This window comes from Jatropha curcas, chromosome 3, assembly GCF_041381405.1.
Source record: "Jatropha curcas cultivar XTBG-Jc1 chromosome 3, XTBG_Jcur_1.0, whole genome shotgun sequence".
NCBI classification, from domain to species: domain Eukaryota; kingdom Viridiplantae; phylum Streptophyta; class Magnoliopsida; order Malpighiales; family Euphorbiaceae; genus Jatropha; species Jatropha curcas.
The window spans coordinates 26320949-26339735 of NC_143153.1; the positions used below are offsets into that span (position 1 = coordinate 26320949).

Genomic DNA, 18787 nt, shown 5'->3' on the forward strand with positions numbered 1-18787 from the left:
ATTGTAATGTAATGGGTTTAGCTTTACTTAAGGAAATATAAAATCAAGCAATTTTAGATTTGGGCTTATATCCCAAAACAATTTGGCCCAACACAACTCAATTAGGGTCTAAATTTCCTTGACTGGGATAAAAACCCGTATTATAAAAGGCCCATGTTAGAATCTCCTTTGGACTATCCTATATATGAACAAAAACCCTAACCCTAAGTGCCTCCTCCATCTCCTATCTCTGTCCGCTTCTCCTTGCACACACACTCACACACCCAAACCTAACAGAGCGCTCTCTGATTCAGGAAAATGGGTCGCGTACGTACAAAGACAGTGAAGAAATCCTCTCGCCAAGTGATAGAGCGCTACTACTCGCGCATGACACTTGATTTTCATACCAACAAGAAGATTCTTGAAGAGGTGGCTATCATCCCTTCAAAACGTCTCCGAAATAAGATTGCAGGGTTTTCTACCCATCTAATGAAACGGATCCAAAAGGGTCCGGTTCGCGGGATCTCACTCAAGCTTCAAGAGGAAGAGCGCGAGCGGCGCATGGACTTTGTACCTGATGTCTCTGCCATCAAGACTGATCAGATTGAGGTCGATAAGGAGACTATTGACATGCTTGCTGCTTTGGGTATGACTGATATTCCTGGGATTCTCCAAGTCGAACCGGCTGCAGCGCCTGCGACCCAGTTCGTGTTTGGGAGAGGTGGTGCTGGTGGCAGACCTGGTGGAAGGTTTTAAAAACTTATTAGAAAAATTTTTGTTTTTATTTCGTTTTATGTTGTTTTTGTTTGACTGGATTTTTAATCATGTTGGAAATATTTTGTTGCTATGCAATCTATAAGTAATTGTGATGATTTTAGTTAAATGCTTCGGTATTATTAATTAGTAATTTTTAAAATATTTGGCCACATTTTGTTCCCTAATATTTTTTTTGTTGGGATGCATGCTTTTTTTTTTAAAACCAGATTATTAGTTCTAGTCAGCGGGATGACTAATGAGAAATGCAGTTTAGTTTTAGTTCATTCATTTACTTAATTTGGTGATGAAAATCATGTTTTGATATTTGTGTTCGAGTATATATTTACTTTTGTTTGTGGTGGACAATAGTTTGTTGGGTCAAATAACTTGTAGTTGGGGATAAAATAGTCATGGCAAGAACCATTATTTGCATTCAGGCTTATCAATAGCTCTTCTTTGTTTCAGTTTTTGTTCTTTTTCTTGAGTAGTTGAACGGTGGAACTCCTTTAGGCTAGGTTTTTTTTGGTATTTGATAATAGAATTTAATGTAATTTAATTAGATGCATTTTCATTCCATAATGCTTACCGAACATGGCATTATTGTTGTTGAGACAAATTGAATGAGGGTTTTATATGGATTATTTTCTGGATAGTTTGCTTTGTTAGTGGTGAATGATTTCCAGTTGCTATAGCGTTTTGCAATTTCCAAAGCTCCCTTTTGAAATGACTTGTTTTATGATGATTGTGTTTGAAGGAAAATACTAATGCAAATGGATCAGCTATATGATCTTGGATTTTAAAGGTTTATCTATGAGCAGGTTTTGGCTTAAATGGTTATAGGTGTCTCTTTATGCAGCAACAAGTCACCGGAAGACGATTCCGGTATATAGATCAAACTATAGTTGGAATTAGATGATTGTGATACAAATAGTATTTGCTTGGTTTCTTGATGGGTCAAATTCTGTTATTTTTTTAAAATTTCTAACTTTTTTTTGATTGTCGTAAGAGTTTGCAAAAAGGATAATTGCCGTCTCATTTCTCTCTTGTTCAGAATGCAGTTTGAAAAGTTTCCATTTTTTGTTGGCTCTAATATATCTGATTTTTAGCATTTGGAATTGGATCCTGACCATTTGTTGCACGTTCCATGATAAAATTGTACTGTTTTTGAATGAGCTCCGATAATATTAAAGCTTGTTCCTTGTGAACATGATTATTATTACTACTAACTACTTACGGGTTTGGTTAGCACATCCGCGAATGACCACTTTCAGATAACCTGTGATTTGAACCAAGTACACTTCACATGGTTTTTTGGTTGTCATCGCTAATAGAAAAGCTTCGAAACCCAAAACAGGATACCTGAGGAGCATTTATTACTATATTACAGCTGCCATCTGAAATTAGGCTAACTGATTTTAACAGTTCAGCTATCATTTTATGTGTTTTTTTAATCGAAATGAAAATTGTGAGAACTCATTCTCATTCTCCACATTTGACTCGATTACATTATCGAAAATCCATTACCATTTTTATATATAATTTTCTTCAATCTCATTAAAATGTATATCCATATATAATTATTGAATTAAGTTTTATCAATGAATTAAATTGTTTAAATATTTAAAGTCTAATGAAGCCAAATTCTTATTCGGCTATTTTGTATTATTATAAATCGATTTCCTTTTTTGAGAAATATAAATTTATTCCTAATTGCTATATTTTATTTTTTCTATTTAATTTTATTGGGTGCTTAATTAATAAAAACTATCATTAGATGTGTGAAGCTTTGTCTAGTCAAAAATTGCAAGTGTCTTTAAAGTAAATTAAATTATGCTCTATGTTTATTGATATTAATTAAATTTATAAGTCCTTCAAATCCATAAAAATATTATTAATCAACATCTACTCATTCAAATTCATATCCATATATTATAATAAAGAGATCCATATCCAATTGTGTAGTGTCTCCTTCATACTACAGAAAAAATTGAATAATTTTTCAATTTTGATACATGAAAAAAAAAATCGTTTAATATAAGCATACAGAGCATGAAGATGAAACTATATACATATCAACCAGTTTCTCCGTTGTGTTATGTACAAGACATATCCAATACACCTAAGACCATTCTGCAAAAATTTACAAGACAACCCATCCAGTTATATAGAGACTGTGTAACGAAAAAAAAAATACCCATTTGAAGACAATACAATGTAAGATAGGAATTGAAAATTGATTTTAACTACCAACTTTGCTCTTTTGATAAAATGGCTACTTACTTTTACAACTTCTCAACTGTGGCAGGCTGCTTGAAAAATGTCAGCAGCTTCAATTATGTCTATATAGGTTTACAACATCATTACCAAAAGGCACACCTTTGGCTGCCAACTTATGGCTCTGTTGATAATTTATCTCGACGAGATTTTCACTTGCTGAAGCCCTTCTGATGCAATACTAGGCAGGCTCACGAGGACGAGTTATCCAAAGTGAACTCAAAGCTCGTAGACGTTGGAAGTACTCACCCAAGGCAAGCAGACCTCGAGCAGCTTGACGTGTTGTTAAGATAAATGACATTTGCTGCAGAGTTATCTGGCGGAGATGATCAGCCTGTTTGGAAAAGAAAAAAAAGTGTTCTATCAGTAATATGTGATCATGCAGAGGCGCAGAACTTCATAACACAGAAGAATCACTTGATTTTATTGTGTCCAATAAAGTGACAAGATTTTCATAGATTTCAATTCGGTTTAAAAATTTTTCTGCTCTAATTCTATAATGGATGATGACTTTTTAACTTGGACGACAGCAACAAAAACCTGACCAAGTCTACAAGAATAGAGCAATAGTTGCTTTATTCAATACAAATTAAAATCAACTCAATTTTATGCTAAAATTGAAGTTACCACACTGAAATTCAGTGATAAGTTGAATAAAGATAATGAAACTATATACATAAACTGATACAAACCTATGAAACTTAGGTTTGCAAGATACCTTGATGAATCTTCCAAGGATATCATGGAACATATTAGCTCCTAAACAAATAATGATAAATGATGGTAATAGATAATAATTTTAGTTCATGGTCACTTAAAAGAAAATCTGCATTCAAATCAAGGTTCCATGGAATAAAAATCAAAGCTATTTCCTCAATACTAAGAAAATGCAGTCAGATATGTTTCACAAAGTGAACTGTGCCTTGCAATGATATATCAAATGACTTCAAGTTTGCTGCCTCATCAGAACTGAGTGAAATATAGGTGTTTCTATTTCAATAAACCTCTTATGGCGCTACAAACTAGAAAAAAGTAACAAACAGGAGAAGGGAAAAATTAAAAGGAGAAACAAAGAAAACCAAAGGGCTTGTAAAAAAAAACAAACCTCCAGTAAAAATAAATATCCAGAAGAAAAGCAAATCCTATGCAAAGGGCTTTAAATTCTGTAGTGAATTGGCTAATCCATTAAAACAAAGAGTCAAATAGTTAGCAAATAGTGTGGAAAAGTATTATTTAGTTCAACTTTCTTTCACAAAAAGATAGACCATTTTGATTGAATTTTCAGTAAACAAATACATTTCTTCAAAAATATCCCAAATAAGTTCAGCCATATAAAACAAAAATATGTTATTCTGTTAATGCTCTTTACCTTGAAAAGGTTTCCCATAAAAACCTTTTCTTTCTTTTCAAGATGATACAATTATTATTCATTTTATTGTCAATAATTTATCAATACACATGTAATAGGAAGAAAGGGAGACAAAAATGTTACTGAGCAGTGGAGACAATGGAACCAAAGACCATCTTTTTTACATATCCTCATTATGCAACATTAAAGATAAGAGACAGGTTAAGAGAGAGGTGACATGTTAAAATGAACAAGATTACTCGTGCTGTTATTTAATAGATTATTTGAAAAATTATTTTTAATCACTTCTCTAATTGAATATGTGATACTAATGATGATTGTTGATACTATTTTCTTCATGACAAGCTCTCAGCATATATAAATTATGAATTATATCATACTCAAAAAGGATTCTAGCAACATATGAACTGCTAGAGAGCCAATATGATGGGCAAGAATATGGATGGAGACAGAGGGAGAGAGACAAATGAAGACCAACTGACTAAGTATTTAGTGTAAATGGGAGGATGTCTTATATTACCTGCTGCACAAAGCGGACCAGACCTTCCAACTTCTCCATTGCAGTATCCATCTGTGGCATATGACTTGCTTCACCTAATCGACCAGCTGCTACAGTCTCAGCAAGAGTTTGCTGGAGTTTTTCCATACCTTGTGAAAGAGCATCTTCCGCTTGTTGGCATGATTGTCTAAGGTTACAGACATCCAAAAGTTGTTGGTCCGTCAAGGGCTCAAGTTGAGGCTTGAGAACCTATAATCAAAATCTTATTGATTTATTTCAGAATAAGGTTGGATTAGAATCTCATTAAAAAAAAAGGAGGTTTTTTTTTTTATCTTTCTGTTCTTTTTTTTTTTCTCTTTTGTTTTTTTTTTTTGGGAGGGGAGACCACCAAAGAATGGAAAAGCAAAACGTGCGTTGATCATAACATAATAATTAGTGAAAAAATATGAAAGAAGCCAATGTACATCAAAGTTATGCACAACCATCATATTTTGAAGCTAAGATTCTTAAAGTTAGGCATGATTTCACCCAACCTCTCCAAATGTGAGTTTAGTCACAATCACCCCTTGGGAAGTGTAGGAAAACCATAATAACAAAAGTGCCTCATCCAAAATTCTAAAGTAATTTGTAACATACACCAAGCAGCCAATAGCCAATGCTCATAGAAGACAACATAGCCACACTATATGAATAGCATTTAGGTTTTCTAGAAGAGACCTAGTGATAATGAAAAATATCAATGTCTGAGACATTGGCACAGAAGATAGTTAACCAGATCCATCTGATCAGTTGGACACGTGAACATTTAGCAACAACCAAGGTTCAACTGTTAATGCGTATGAATGTCTAATCCTACCCCAGAGCCTCCAGTAGAAGAATCCTTGTGTGCTATTATGTCTCGAGATATTAACAGTATGCAGATCATAAAATTTCTAACCTTAGTTCAATACATTAACAACCCCATATAATTAAAGAATGCATAACCTTCACACTCACCTTAAGAAGCTCTGAAGGGCGAAATCCTCCTATCCACAAGAAAAACCTTTCTGCCGATGATTTCCACATGCCAGACATCAGATAGAAAACATCAGCTTTTGCAGCAATTGCCTTCAAACGGAAAAGTTCAGAATAGTGGTTTATGCCACTTTCTACAAGTATGCGAAGCTCGATATCACTTAAATGAGCATTTAATGCAGTCCTCAGATCACAGATGTGTCTATTTTGTTCTTCCAACCAGTGTCCATACTCCATCTCAAAAGAGGCAATCCCTGCAGAATTCTCTGTGTGGGCTTAAACTAGAATAAAAAAAAAATGAAATAGCTAAGGAATGATAGATAGTTAGGCATATCAATCTTTAAGACACGAATTTACATTCTCTTGTGGAGCACAAGTGAACATATACAGATAATTGACTACTAGCCAACAATTTGCTTTCACATGTGTTAGTCCCATGGTATCATTATCTTTCACATAATCTCAGAACAGAAGCATACACAATAAGATGCATTAAAATTTGAAAAAAGAAAAAAAAAAAAAAAAGAATTTACTTCAAGCTTGGGCTATTTTCCTGATCAGCTACTTCCTTATATTTTTTACTTGCCTTATTCTCTAGTAACAATCAATGCATGCCTAATACCTCATAGCATATAAAAAGAGAAATATAACATGTATTATAAACTTGAGTTTTGAATCATGAACAGTTAATAACCAATCTGACTGGAATCCTTGTCAAGGTGAAGTCCCAAATTTGTTGTGCTTGTAGGCTTAGCCTAGAGGTAGTGCATCTTCCAATTAGGGAATAGACTTAGGTTCAAGTCCCCCTTCCCACTACCAAAAAGAAAAAAGCAAAAAAAGTTTTGTGTTTATCACACCCACAGACATCGATTACTAAACCAATCACTGAGAAAGAGATGCAATCTGAAATGGGCAGATCAACATTCAAGCGAAATCAAAACAAGAATGTAATGGCACCAATAATTTGGTAAACAAACCTGAGTTTATTGGCCCAGAAAAACCCAGATGACTAGTTTCTACTCCACCACCTATATATAGTCCCTGCAATAAACATATAATTAAATTATTAATAAGGGGAATAGGGGAGGGTATATTAGGTCAATAGACTAATAAAGAAAAAGTTAATTTATTTGCTCATTTGCTCAATAGTAATCTTCTTCTTGCCTGTTGTCTAGCCCTTTCAAGCTCCTGCTCCAATTGAATCAGCTTTAGACGACTTGATTCTAACTGCTGAACATAAGCCTGCAGGGAAAAGAAAACTGAACTCAAATTAGCATACCAAGTCACTTGTTGCATGTAGGTCATCATTTCCAACATCCAATCCTTCATACCTTTTTCCGCAACCGACTTTTACGAGCAGCCTCACGATTTTGTGCAAGACGCCTTTGTACCTGTGATAATTAATATGTAAATTGGTGAACCAAGTAGTCAGGCATTTCAGAAAGAGCCCTCAAACAAGGTCATGAGTCAAAACATTTCACATCTGTATTAAAAATAAATTGAAAAGAAATTGATTGTAAAGACATGAGAACATAACATCCTGATTACTAAGATAAAAAAAAGTAGAAGAAAAAGAAGGAACCAAGATGGTAAATCAATCAGATTTGTCAACTTCAAAGGGTTAAAAGGTTTCTTTTCTTTTACCAATGCAATGCAACTCAATGATCAGTTAGAACAACTTGCTATCATATCTCAATTTGATGAACAAACACACACGCATAAAAAAAATGCAGGAACTAAAAGCTGAAAATTTATGTGAATAATATGAGAGTAAATTATTAACTCAGGAAGATATTAGAGAGACATAGAGACTGCGACACCATCGAACTTACCTTATCAGTGGGTTTGGTTGCTTCTTGATCGTACTTGCTAGGAGGCCCAAGAGTACCTTGTGAAGTATCTTCTGACTACAGAAATTATACCACATATATGCTTTAGTATTTAAATCAGAAAAAATTACCCCAAACTGTAAGGATTAGGCAGAATGAACTTGAACAATTTGCACCTGATTGTCTAGCTTTGTGTCTGTTGGTATAATTATTGATTGAGATGTATTTGGATTGCCAGCCATAAAAACTGATGCAGATGCATTTGGAATTCCATTACTCTTAAAGGCTTCTCCCCACATGCCAATCTGGTGGATCGGCTCATACATACCCATCCTTCCTGAGGAGACAAACTGTGTAGATGGGGAGTTCATGATTCTTGTACTGATGATAGAGGTAGCTCACTAAGCTTTGGTATAACTGCAGGTATGTGGTCACAAAAAGAACATAAAACTTCTACTCAAATTGATATTAAGAAGAATCTTCATAGACAAGAGTGTTGAAATAATCATTTTCAGGGTGGGAACAAAAACTGAGTTTCCCAAAAAAATGCTATGAAATGCAAATGGTAATTACTATCTCAATGAATAAAGCTGCACCTGGGGGACAATGTTCCCTGGAGTTAAAAGAATTGGAAGTGAACTAATTACATGACAGTGACACTACAAATACACGATTATGGTATCGTAGTACAAACAAAATGCCTTACTATGGATCAATATTCATGATGTTCTTCTGCCATCACTTGAATCTAGGGAGCAAAGGTAGATGCAAATTTTTTTTTAGTAAATGAAGGATGCATTGTGACTTGTGCTAGTGCCCAACTTGCAAAAGTTTCCACCAAAGGGCACACAATCTTCCAAGAAAATAAATATCATGCCCTATCGAGACGCATCTTACAACATCATGGAAGAAAAGATCATTCGCTAAGCATCATATTGTTTTTCCTCTTTATTTTACTATTTCCAGGTTCAGACATCACCAAGTCATTTCCAAATTGGATCTCACTGTTTACTCGTCTCCCTCGACATGCTTATAGTGCGCCTACTTGCTTGTCTTTGGAAATCAAGATAAATCAGGAAGAAATTATTGTGGATTTTACAGTAAGAAAAAGTCTCCATCCAAGGTAAAGGAAATAACTCTGGTCTTATAAGTAAAGAAGCATCAAGGGAAAACTCCCAAGTTGCCTAAATGCATACTTATCAACATAATAGTAGCAATGATGCTTTAGAATAGTATCGCTCGGTATTGAAGGATGATAGCCAAAGGAGATGTCAAATGAGAACAAATAAAAGTCAAAGATGATTGAGCTTGAGGTTACCACAACAGAAGCTCCACAAAAAAAAGAGTAAAACAAGCACACTAAAAAGGGTATAAATTCCCAGAAACATCTCCTTAAGCATTTTTCACTATCAACTTAAAAAGCATCCATGAAAGTGCAAATGCATAGACAAAAATTCGACTTCAAAAAGCGAAAGCAGTAGAAGAATTTGGTAAGTACACAATGATGTTTCCGCTCTCTACTGCAGCTAAACATTTCTAAATATGTAATTTGAAAAAAAAATTCACAGTTATTTGCAGCAATCATGTTTTTGGAATCTTACTTCCAAATAAACCAGAAATTCATTTTATAAAAAAAAAAAAAGCAGGAAAGCAACCCCTCTCCTCCCCCCTTCTTAAGAAAAGAACAATTCTTTCAACTAATCAATGATTTGTTATTTTCATCAATACCATGACTCCACCCTGCATAAAAAAGATCAAAGTCCAAAATTTTTTAAGCAACAAACAAACAGAACACCTTTTGGCTATTGGAAAACAAGACACCAAGAATGCAGAAACACACACACAATAAACATATATGTAACAGTATGTTTGTATGTATAATTAATATATCCAATATTTATCTGTCAAAAAACACTTCACTTCAATTCAATTGAGTACCAATATTCCTAGACAAACACGTTTTAGTAACAACTGAACAGCTGCAAACTCCAAAAGGAAGTTTAATTTCCTATTCTTTCCCTTCCTTCAAGTTTCTCAGCAACCAAACAGAGTCTTTGAAAAAAAAAAAAAAGCAGAAAAACCAAGACCAAAAAACGGTCTGAAAAAAATTACGAACCTTTATATGTTATTTGAAGTCAAAGAAACAAGAGAGAGAGTTTCCCGCCTCCCAAAACACGAGAACCAGAAGCAAAAATTTGAAGTCTCAATCGAAACCCTAACACTCCTAGTTGTTCAAATAATCCTCTCCATACCCTTTGTCCCATTATCATTTCCAACAAGAATCAATTTGGCAACACGACAGCTTAAAAGAGACTCTCCTTTCTTTCAACTGTTCTTTTTATTTTAAATTATACCATTTTTATATATTACTATTTATTTATATATATATTAGTTTTGATACTCTAAAATATCATAATAAGTTTTCAAAATTGTTTAACAAATGACATTGTTTTTTTAAAATTAAATCCGGATTTGGAAAAATCTTAAAGCAAGCCCTTAATATAATAATGAAACTAATTAGCTCTCGGCTGAAGTTCAATGAACCGAAAGAATATATATTTTACATAGTAATAAAAAACTATTCTTTTAAATAATATCTACTAAATTAATAATAATTTTTACGACGAGACTTTTCACTCCTCACGTCTTCCATACGAGATTGGAAGACCAAAAAACAAATCTAGTTGGCTAAAATTATAAATTATTAAATTACAATCTTCAATTATTTTTCATTATTTTCCCATAAATGTTATGGATTCAAATCTTTTTCATATGGCTCCAATTATGTAGGAAACAAAATATCCAAAAATAAATAATGTAAGTTTGTTATAAGGGATTCAAACATAAGTCTAGAAAATTATCTCAAAATTTTTTGGTAATTAATTTTAAAATTCAATTAACATTTAAACAAAAAAATTAAGTTAAAATCATAATTTATAAGAGTAAGATTGATGTGAAAAGGGAATTGAATTGATTTGTTGAAAAGGCTAATGATTTTTTCATATTCAGAGAGTGCTAATCCCTCAATAGAAGAATGAGTGACATCCACATCCAAACTTGCCCAACAAATAATAAAATATTATCCCATCAGCCACACAAAAAAAAATAATAAAAAAATAAAACTGTGCATACGTAATAATATTAATATATTGTTTTTTTTGTTTTGTTTTGATGTTCTTGGCTGGCTTTAACCCATAGTGAGCTACAGAGAGTCAAAGTTTACACATATTCTTCCACTATCGCTAATATGCACACCAGGTATCTATCACTACTTTCAGAATGCTTAACCTACGCACCCACACCGCTCTCTGCGTTTACATATGACGTCATACTCCGGTGACGTCGTCGACGGGACACATGGACATTATTCCATATAGGAGAGTTTTTCTGTTACGCGATGGCCAAAGTTCCCGGAATTTATTGTGTGTGAAGAACACGCGTTTTTAATAGCGTGGAAAGGGTTGAAGTGAGATGTTTTTCGCGGGAATTTGATCGTCAGTTATTGGAGCGATATGGATAGCGCGTGTGCACACGAAGGCTTATTGCGTGTATAGGTTTGATATTGAGGACAAGGGATTTTGGAAGCTGACGTTATAGAAATGAAAAGCTCTCCTTTATCAATGGATCTGGGGGTTCTTTGGAAAAAGGCAAAGAATATGTACTTGCACTGAAATTACAAAACTTTCTCTATGATCGAGAAATACTTTCTTCTAATAAAATTGGCTCTGATCAAAATTTTCCATATGCGACAAAGGTAATAGACTTAATCAATATAACATATCACAATTAATAGTATTAGATTTTTTTATAATATAAATTAAAAAATTTTTCCATATCCTTCAATTTCAATTTCATTAGAAAGAATTAAATTTTTTTTGTTTGAAAAGGTTAAAAATCTAAAAAATCTAAAAGCAAATTAATATAACTTAAAAAAATTAGGTTAAAATTAAAAATTAAATTGAACTAAACTGATTTAATTTGATTGGATCGTATTCAATAAATAGGTTGACTCAATTTATTTTTTTTATCCAAAAATGTTATTTATTCAATTTATATTAATTATGTTGCGGACCCCTACCGACCCTTAAGTGAAATTTGTTAGAATTAAAATTATTAATTTTACGGCAGATAGGCTCAAATAGTTTAAAGAAAATAAGAACATCCTTAAAAGGTAAGGAAATGAATGTACTTGAGAATGCAAAGTACGTCAACAGAGGAGGTGATCATTACAAGCATGATTGCTATTTTGAGGTGCGTTTGGGTAAAATTTAAAGTCATCCACTTCAACCTTAACCTTAGCCGTCCTATGTTTTGAGAGTGATAGTACTAAATACCAATAACCATATGTAACAAGTGAATATTCTTGCATATACCACCCCTCCCTTCTTTCACTTCCAACCTCCATATATAATTATATAAAAATTAAAAAAAATAAAATAAAATCACCCACTATAAAAGGAACGCTGTATAATGAGTTTTCTTAGCTACTAAATTTAATATTATAAAATCAACTGCAACCTTGTATTTTACCGAAAAAGTTTTTACAGCACTCTAAACCTTGTGAGTGATTTATTATACATTTTAAGTTACAAATTTTGTTAATATTATATATCTTTTTATATTAACAATAATATTTTTTTAGTGCTTTTTGATATTTATGTGTAAGATATTCATGTAGTTAGTATAATTTGAAATAATAATAATATATTTTTTTTAAGAATGGTATGATTGGATAACTAAAGGCCTTCAAGCCTCAAAAGATGACAATACAAATAGGAGGTGAATTAAGAAATTCAACCTGATCCGACACAGAATGGGATGCCTTTTGCTAAACTATGGTCATCACCATTTGCAGATCTACGGATAAACGAAATAACAATTTTCACATTTTTAAATATCTAATAAATATTTAATTAATTTAATTTTAAAAGTTTGAGTATTCAATACAATAATTTTTACAAGTTGGAGTATTTAATTAGTATAATTTTATAAATTAAAATATTTAATAAATCAAAGTAAAAATTAAGGGTGGCACAAAATTTTTTATATAAAGTACAATGATGAGACATTAGGCCTAAAACTTATTTTATTCGCCATTAAATTGAATATCACACTTATTTCAGTACAAATATATATTAATAATAATTGCATTTATCTCAATATAATTTAAAAATAAATAAAAGTTGGGTTTTATATTGGATAAATTGGAAAAAAGAAAAACAACAAAACAAAGTATAAATGGGGTTCCTAATGCACTTGGTAAATGTCTCTTAAAAAATATAAAAATTTATATGTTATTTCAAAAGTTTTGGTGAGGCTACCTAACGAAAGCCAATCCATACGTGCAAATTCCTATAGTAACATATTGACTCTTCATGTACTTATGGGGACAATCGTGACCTCAACACTACTCTCCATGTTCTTTCTACATTAAAATTCAAACTATTCTACTTCTTCTGTTCTCCACTTATTGCTATATTTTACATACTAAACTAACAGAAATTTTGGCTTATGTGCATCACCATGTTATTTGGTTTTGAAACTAGTTGCTTTTTCTTTATACATGGATTTGATTTGATTCGGTTTCATCAAATTAATATTTTTTAAATGTCATATATGTCAATTTATTGTATTTATATTATTGTAAAAAAATCAACATTTTTTTTATATATAAGTAAATATGTGAAACTTTATTCCATTTTGTTATTTACCGTATGTAAAAGAGAGAGAATTAAATTTGAAAATTAAAATTGTTTGTTTCATTAATTTTTTTTAGTTTGAATTAAATAGTGTTTGTGACAGGCATAATACATAAAGTCACCCCTGAATTTTGAAATTTTAACATTATGATATCTTGAATTATGTGAATGACATATTATACATTCGAACTCATAAATTTTTATAACAATGATAAATTTTTAAAGTTTTTGATTTTTATGTGCAAAATATTGATAAAATGTGTAGCTACAATAGCTTTTGAAATAATTACTTTCATATTTTTCAACTATTTAACAATTGTTTAATTGATCTATTTTTACAAATTAAAATATTTAATAAGTATTAATTTTATAAATTAAAATATTCGAAATAAAGATATATAGTTGAGGGGTGAAATTATGTATTTGGCTGTTTGCGAGAGAATATTGATGTTTAGTCATGTCCTAAGTATAACTTCATGTGTCTAATTTATGATAGTGATATATTGGTGGTGAACAGTAAAAAAAAGGTAAATTTACAGTCGTACAAAAGGAAGTTGTCTCAAAAGATCTATTATTTTTCAATATTAGTGCAGACTTAGTTAGGAATTGAGAATGGATAAAAACAAATAATTCACATAACCAATTTCAACTTATTTGAAAGTTATTTACTTGTTGAATCAAATAGTAGACACCCTTATAATACTTCATTTTTGGACACACGTATTCCAAAAGGAAAGAATACTATTTTGCATGATGATGATAGCACAAAGAACGTTTGAACAAAAGGACATTTCTGTTCTGAAAACTGCCCGTAGCTAATCGGTAACACTAACACATCCAATATCTTTTGCAAAACAAAGTTCCCTTTAACTCATTTGTCAATTGCCAAACTCTTTTCTTTCTATTTCTCTTTCTCTTTTTCTTTTTCTTTTTAGTTTTGTTTTTCAATAATAGGGTCTCAAGCTAAAATTGTCAAACCGACAAACCAAATTGCCTCTCCAATTATCTTTGTTGGCAAAGTCCAACATGTACAAGCCATTGCAATTTAAGACAATATCATATTCCCTTATATACGACCCACTTATAGTATTTTTAACTTTTAATCTATTTAACTCAATCATATTTAAAAATAAATTTTCACACGTAAAATGTATAAATTCTTTAAGATTTATAATTAAAATAAAAAAGTAATACAACAATAAAATTTAAATAGGTATTAGTTAGAGTATTTATATCTAACACTAAAATTACATCTTTACTCTTAAATAAACGGATTACTCGCCTAACCCGAGTGTCAACTCGCGACACAACACGTTTATATTCGTATCATAAATTAGTGATTCGTTTACGACACGAACTCGTTTAACCTCAACTCTAACCCATTTATTTCGCGTGTTAGGCGAATCATGTTCATGTGTCGTGACCCATTTTGACACCTCTAATGTGACCTACATCAAAATATACACACACTATTAATGTAGTTTTCAATAGCGATAATAATTTTGAGAGTTTAACTAATTATATTGAAATAAGAAATTCAGTATTTTTTTTATTTTATGTTTATGATTTATTATAAATGATTGTTTATTTAATTGAAATATTAATTATACTTATTTTGTGTAGTGTGTTATAAGCGTGTGGATCTCTTACCTTTTAAAAAATTATCGAATCGCATACATTCTCATATCGCGTGATGAAGTGTTTTTTTAATTTATTTTTGTATTCTTTTTATTAATGAATAATCAGAAAAAATAAGAATGGGCTAAATATTTTTTTGAAAAAACTTTTGTGACTTTTTTTTTGATATAAAAGAGAAATAAAATTAATTTTTCTCTATAAATTTATTTTTATAGTTTTTTATTTTTCTTTTAATTTGAAGAGAAAATTATCGAAATTCTTTTGCCTTATATTCCTTTTTTATTTTTAAATGAAATAATTTTTACTTATTAAAGGTGATCTAGGTTTTTTCCTCCCATTGGATATTATTTGAAAGTATAATTACTTTTTTCCCTTTTAATCAGCGCGATGCGCAGAGTAATATTAAAATATAAAATAGTATTTTATAACATCATTCAAAAATAGTAAAATTATATAATAAAATGATAAATTATATCTTATTGAGATATGCTGAAAAAGTTATGATGCCAAGATATGTATTCTTAAGTATCATGTGAAACTTTTCATAAGGTATGCAATAGCAAAAGTTATACATGGTATAACCTACATAAAAAAATACATACACACTATTAATATATTTTTCAATAGTGATAATAATTTTGAGAATTTAACTAATTATATTGAAATAAGAAATTAAGTATTTTTTATTTTATGTTTATAATTTATTATAAATAATTATTTATTTATTTAAAATATTAATGTGTTACTTATTTAGTATAGTGTGTCCTAAGTATATGGATGTCCTACTTTTTTAAAATTGCCGTATCCGTACGTTCCTGTATCTCATATCCTGTGTTTGTGCAACCTAACTCCTGGTATATGAGACTACTCCATACATCGCTAATTAACTAAGATTTTTTTTATTACCAATAAAAATGAAGTGTTTTTTTTTAATTTGCTTTTGTGTCGTTGAAATAAGAAATTTAGTGTTTTTTTATTTTATGTTTATTATAAATGATTGTTTATTTATTTGAAATATTCATTTATTATTTATTTAGTGTAATGTGTTTTAAGCGAGTGAATGTCCTACTTTTTTTAAAAATTATCGTATCCCGTACGTTTCGTATCTCGTGTCACATATCCATACAACCTAGCTCATGTTATACAAGACTATCTTATACACCAAAGTAATCACTAAAATAAGAAATTAATTATTTCTTATTTTATGACTTGGGTTATTTGTATTTTAATTAAATTTTAATTTAATTTAATATATTATCTTGATGGGATGTAACTAATAAATATTATTTAAGATAAAGACATTATCTAAAAGCAACTTATCTTCTTACCATTGCTGTCATTATAACTTATCTTCTTACAACCATACTAAATAACTGTTGTCTTCCTCGTACTTGGCAATTTTAGAGTCTTACACTTGGCTTAAATAAAATGCAAACTGCTTTGCTTTTGTATATATATATAGATATAGATTATAACTTGAAAATAATTGAAAAAAAAAAAGACCAATAGAAGTAGAAGATGATACTATTTCTTTGGGTTAGTCTTTTTCATCTCAAATTTGTTTTCTTACTTCTTTTATAATGCTTTCCGTCTCTAGTTTTACTTTAATGCACAAACATCAAATGAGATTTATGAACTAAAATAAATAATGTAATCATAATACTTTTAAGATAATATGTAAACTCAAAAATAATGTCACATTTCCACTCAAAATCTGTATTATTATCAAATAATAAAAAAAGAAAGCTTTCTTTTTTATATAATTAATTAAATAAGAAAATTATTCTGTGTTGAAAATTAAAAATAAAAATAAAAATTCATCCTTTACATCAACATGTCTCGACTGAAACCTTAATCATTTATTCATTTTTGACATACTTTTAACCACTTTGCCCCTTAGTTTTTGTACAATTTTCTTCTAACTAGATCATATATTATTTTGTCCTCCTAATTTCAAATGTTGGTTTGTCTCTGCTCAATCGAATTCTAGATAGAGATCAAAATTGACAATAAAAATAATTGCTAGAGTATTGATTGATAAAAAAAAAAAAAAAAAAAAAAAACTCAAAAGTTACCGACATTTTTTTAATAATTAAGCCTTAATTTTATTAGTCATGTTAATTAAATTTGGATCACAAAAACACAGAGGTTACAATTATTTTTAAAATAAAATTTAAGATATCAATAGTAAAAGAATTAATGAAAATTGTAAAAATCTTAAAATTAAAAAAAAAAAATTTATCACGTATACATATACAGTAAAAAGGAAAGGACGTGTCATTTTAGGGTAGGAACTAGGAAGGATTCACTACTTTTGGATGTGGATTGTCAAATAAAAGAATGCAAATGCAAAAGAATAAAATATATACTATATACCATATGATTTGATGTTGTTGCATGTTGTCTTCACGCATCACTTTACTATATAATTCTATTTTAACTTTAGAATAGAAACTCCATCCAAAATTATCACTTTCGCTTTACCTATGTCTACACCACACCACACTATCTGCTAATTGAAATTTTCTACATTTTCTACCTTTCCTCTTTTTACTTTTTTTTCTTTTTTTACTCTAATTCTTTGCTCCTTTTTCTTCTTTTGGTGTATATAAATAATTCATGTCCATTTCAATCCAATTATCAAAATAAAATATGCATCTAATTTTAGTTAATTTAATTAAATTTGGATTTAGGATCATATTTTCACATATATATTTTTAAAAAATTCAATTGAATTATCAAATAGTTTGAGACTAACACTAAACTATTGTGGTTGCTGTTATATTGAATCGAATTTTTTTCGACTTAGTTAGTTATGTTTATAATAATTAATTCAAATTTCTTTTTTACAATTGAATTTATAAAATTTTGAAATATATACACCAAACCCAATAGAATTAATTCATCCATTTTGACTAAGAAACAACAAGTTAATTTAAATTTAAAATTTAAAATTTCAATTACATCATCTTTACCATTTAGTTTAATTCTTTTCATTTTAAAAATGGTTGGGGAGGTGTAATGGCTTGACCATAATCTTAATTAACAAATTCATTAATATTAAAGTAAATGGATTGTCTAGTAGGAGAGAAACCTAATGTTATATATTTATATTTATACATATATATATACTAAGGAAAAAAAAATAAAGAAGATAGGATAAGAGTGTGAATAATAATTAATAAAATTAGGTAAGGTAATGGTGCCAATGATGCATATAAAGTTGGCAACTATATAGCAAGTGGGTGGTGCCTACTATGTATAATGGTTGGTTGATTCCTTAGTGATTTTCCTTTTCATATTCTCTATTTTTAATTCAATTCCTTTTTTTTTTTTTTTTATTTTGTTCTGAATAAAGAAACAGAAACGTCACGTAAACACTTGTCTTATTTATTCTAATTTTATAATTTCCTACTACTCTCAAGTGCAATCTAAAGTGGGTTGCCACTAAGAATGGCTAATGTGGCGTCAGAAATTTTGGATCTTCAAGAATAAAATGATGAGACAAAATGTTTCTTTAGATTCTTTTTTTGGTCACTCTAAATTTGGATGCCTATTTGCACTTTTTTCTTCAAATAAATTCTTTGCCATTTGATGCTAGGCAAATTTTTTATGGCCATTCATCCATCTATGTTGGAATACATGCATCCACGTATAAAATAAGTTTTACCTACATTCAATATCAGAGATTCAATTTTAAAAAAAAATTTAAAAAACTGTTATTATTTTT

At 30.1% G+C, this 18787-nt stretch overlaps 2 protein-coding genes across 5 annotated transcripts; one reads left to right on the plus strand and one right to left on the minus strand.

The window, feature by feature from the left end:
- The first annotated feature begins 180 nt into the window (after positions 1-180).
- On the plus strand, positions 181-862 carry LOC149497804 (small ribosomal subunit protein eS17w-like). The gene has a single exon (XM_089718649.1). It carries the CDS (start codon positions 298-300, stop codon positions 733-735), a length of 438 nt encoding a protein of 145 aa, XP_089574775.1. The 5' UTR covers positions 181-297; the 3' UTR covers positions 736-862.
- A 1860-nt stretch (positions 863-2722) lies between these two features.
- On the minus strand, positions 2723-10016 carry LOC105636512 (transcription factor TGA1). Of its 4 annotated transcripts, none has more exons than XM_089719333.1 (9): positions 9837-10016; positions 7897-8137; positions 7724-7798; positions 7223-7282; positions 7056-7133; positions 6869-6932; positions 5874-6145; positions 4899-5126; positions 2723-3343 (listed from the first exon to the last, which is right to left on the minus strand). In XM_089719333.1, the coding sequence occupies exons 2-9, from the start codon at positions 8089-8091 to the stop codon at positions 3191-3193; spliced, it is 1125 nt and encodes a 374-aa protein (XP_089575459.1). In that variant the 5' UTR covers positions 8092-8137; positions 9837-10016; the 3' UTR covers positions 2723-3190. The 4 variants fall into 4 exon arrangements, with proteins under 4 accessions (XP_089575459.1, XP_089575462.1, XP_089575461.1 ...); XM_089719336.1 differs by lacking the exon at positions 9837-10016 and adding an exon at positions 9659-9791; XM_089719335.1 differs by lacking the exon at positions 9837-10016 and adding an exon at positions 8317-9245.
- Positions 10017-18787: the final 8771 nt, after the last annotated feature.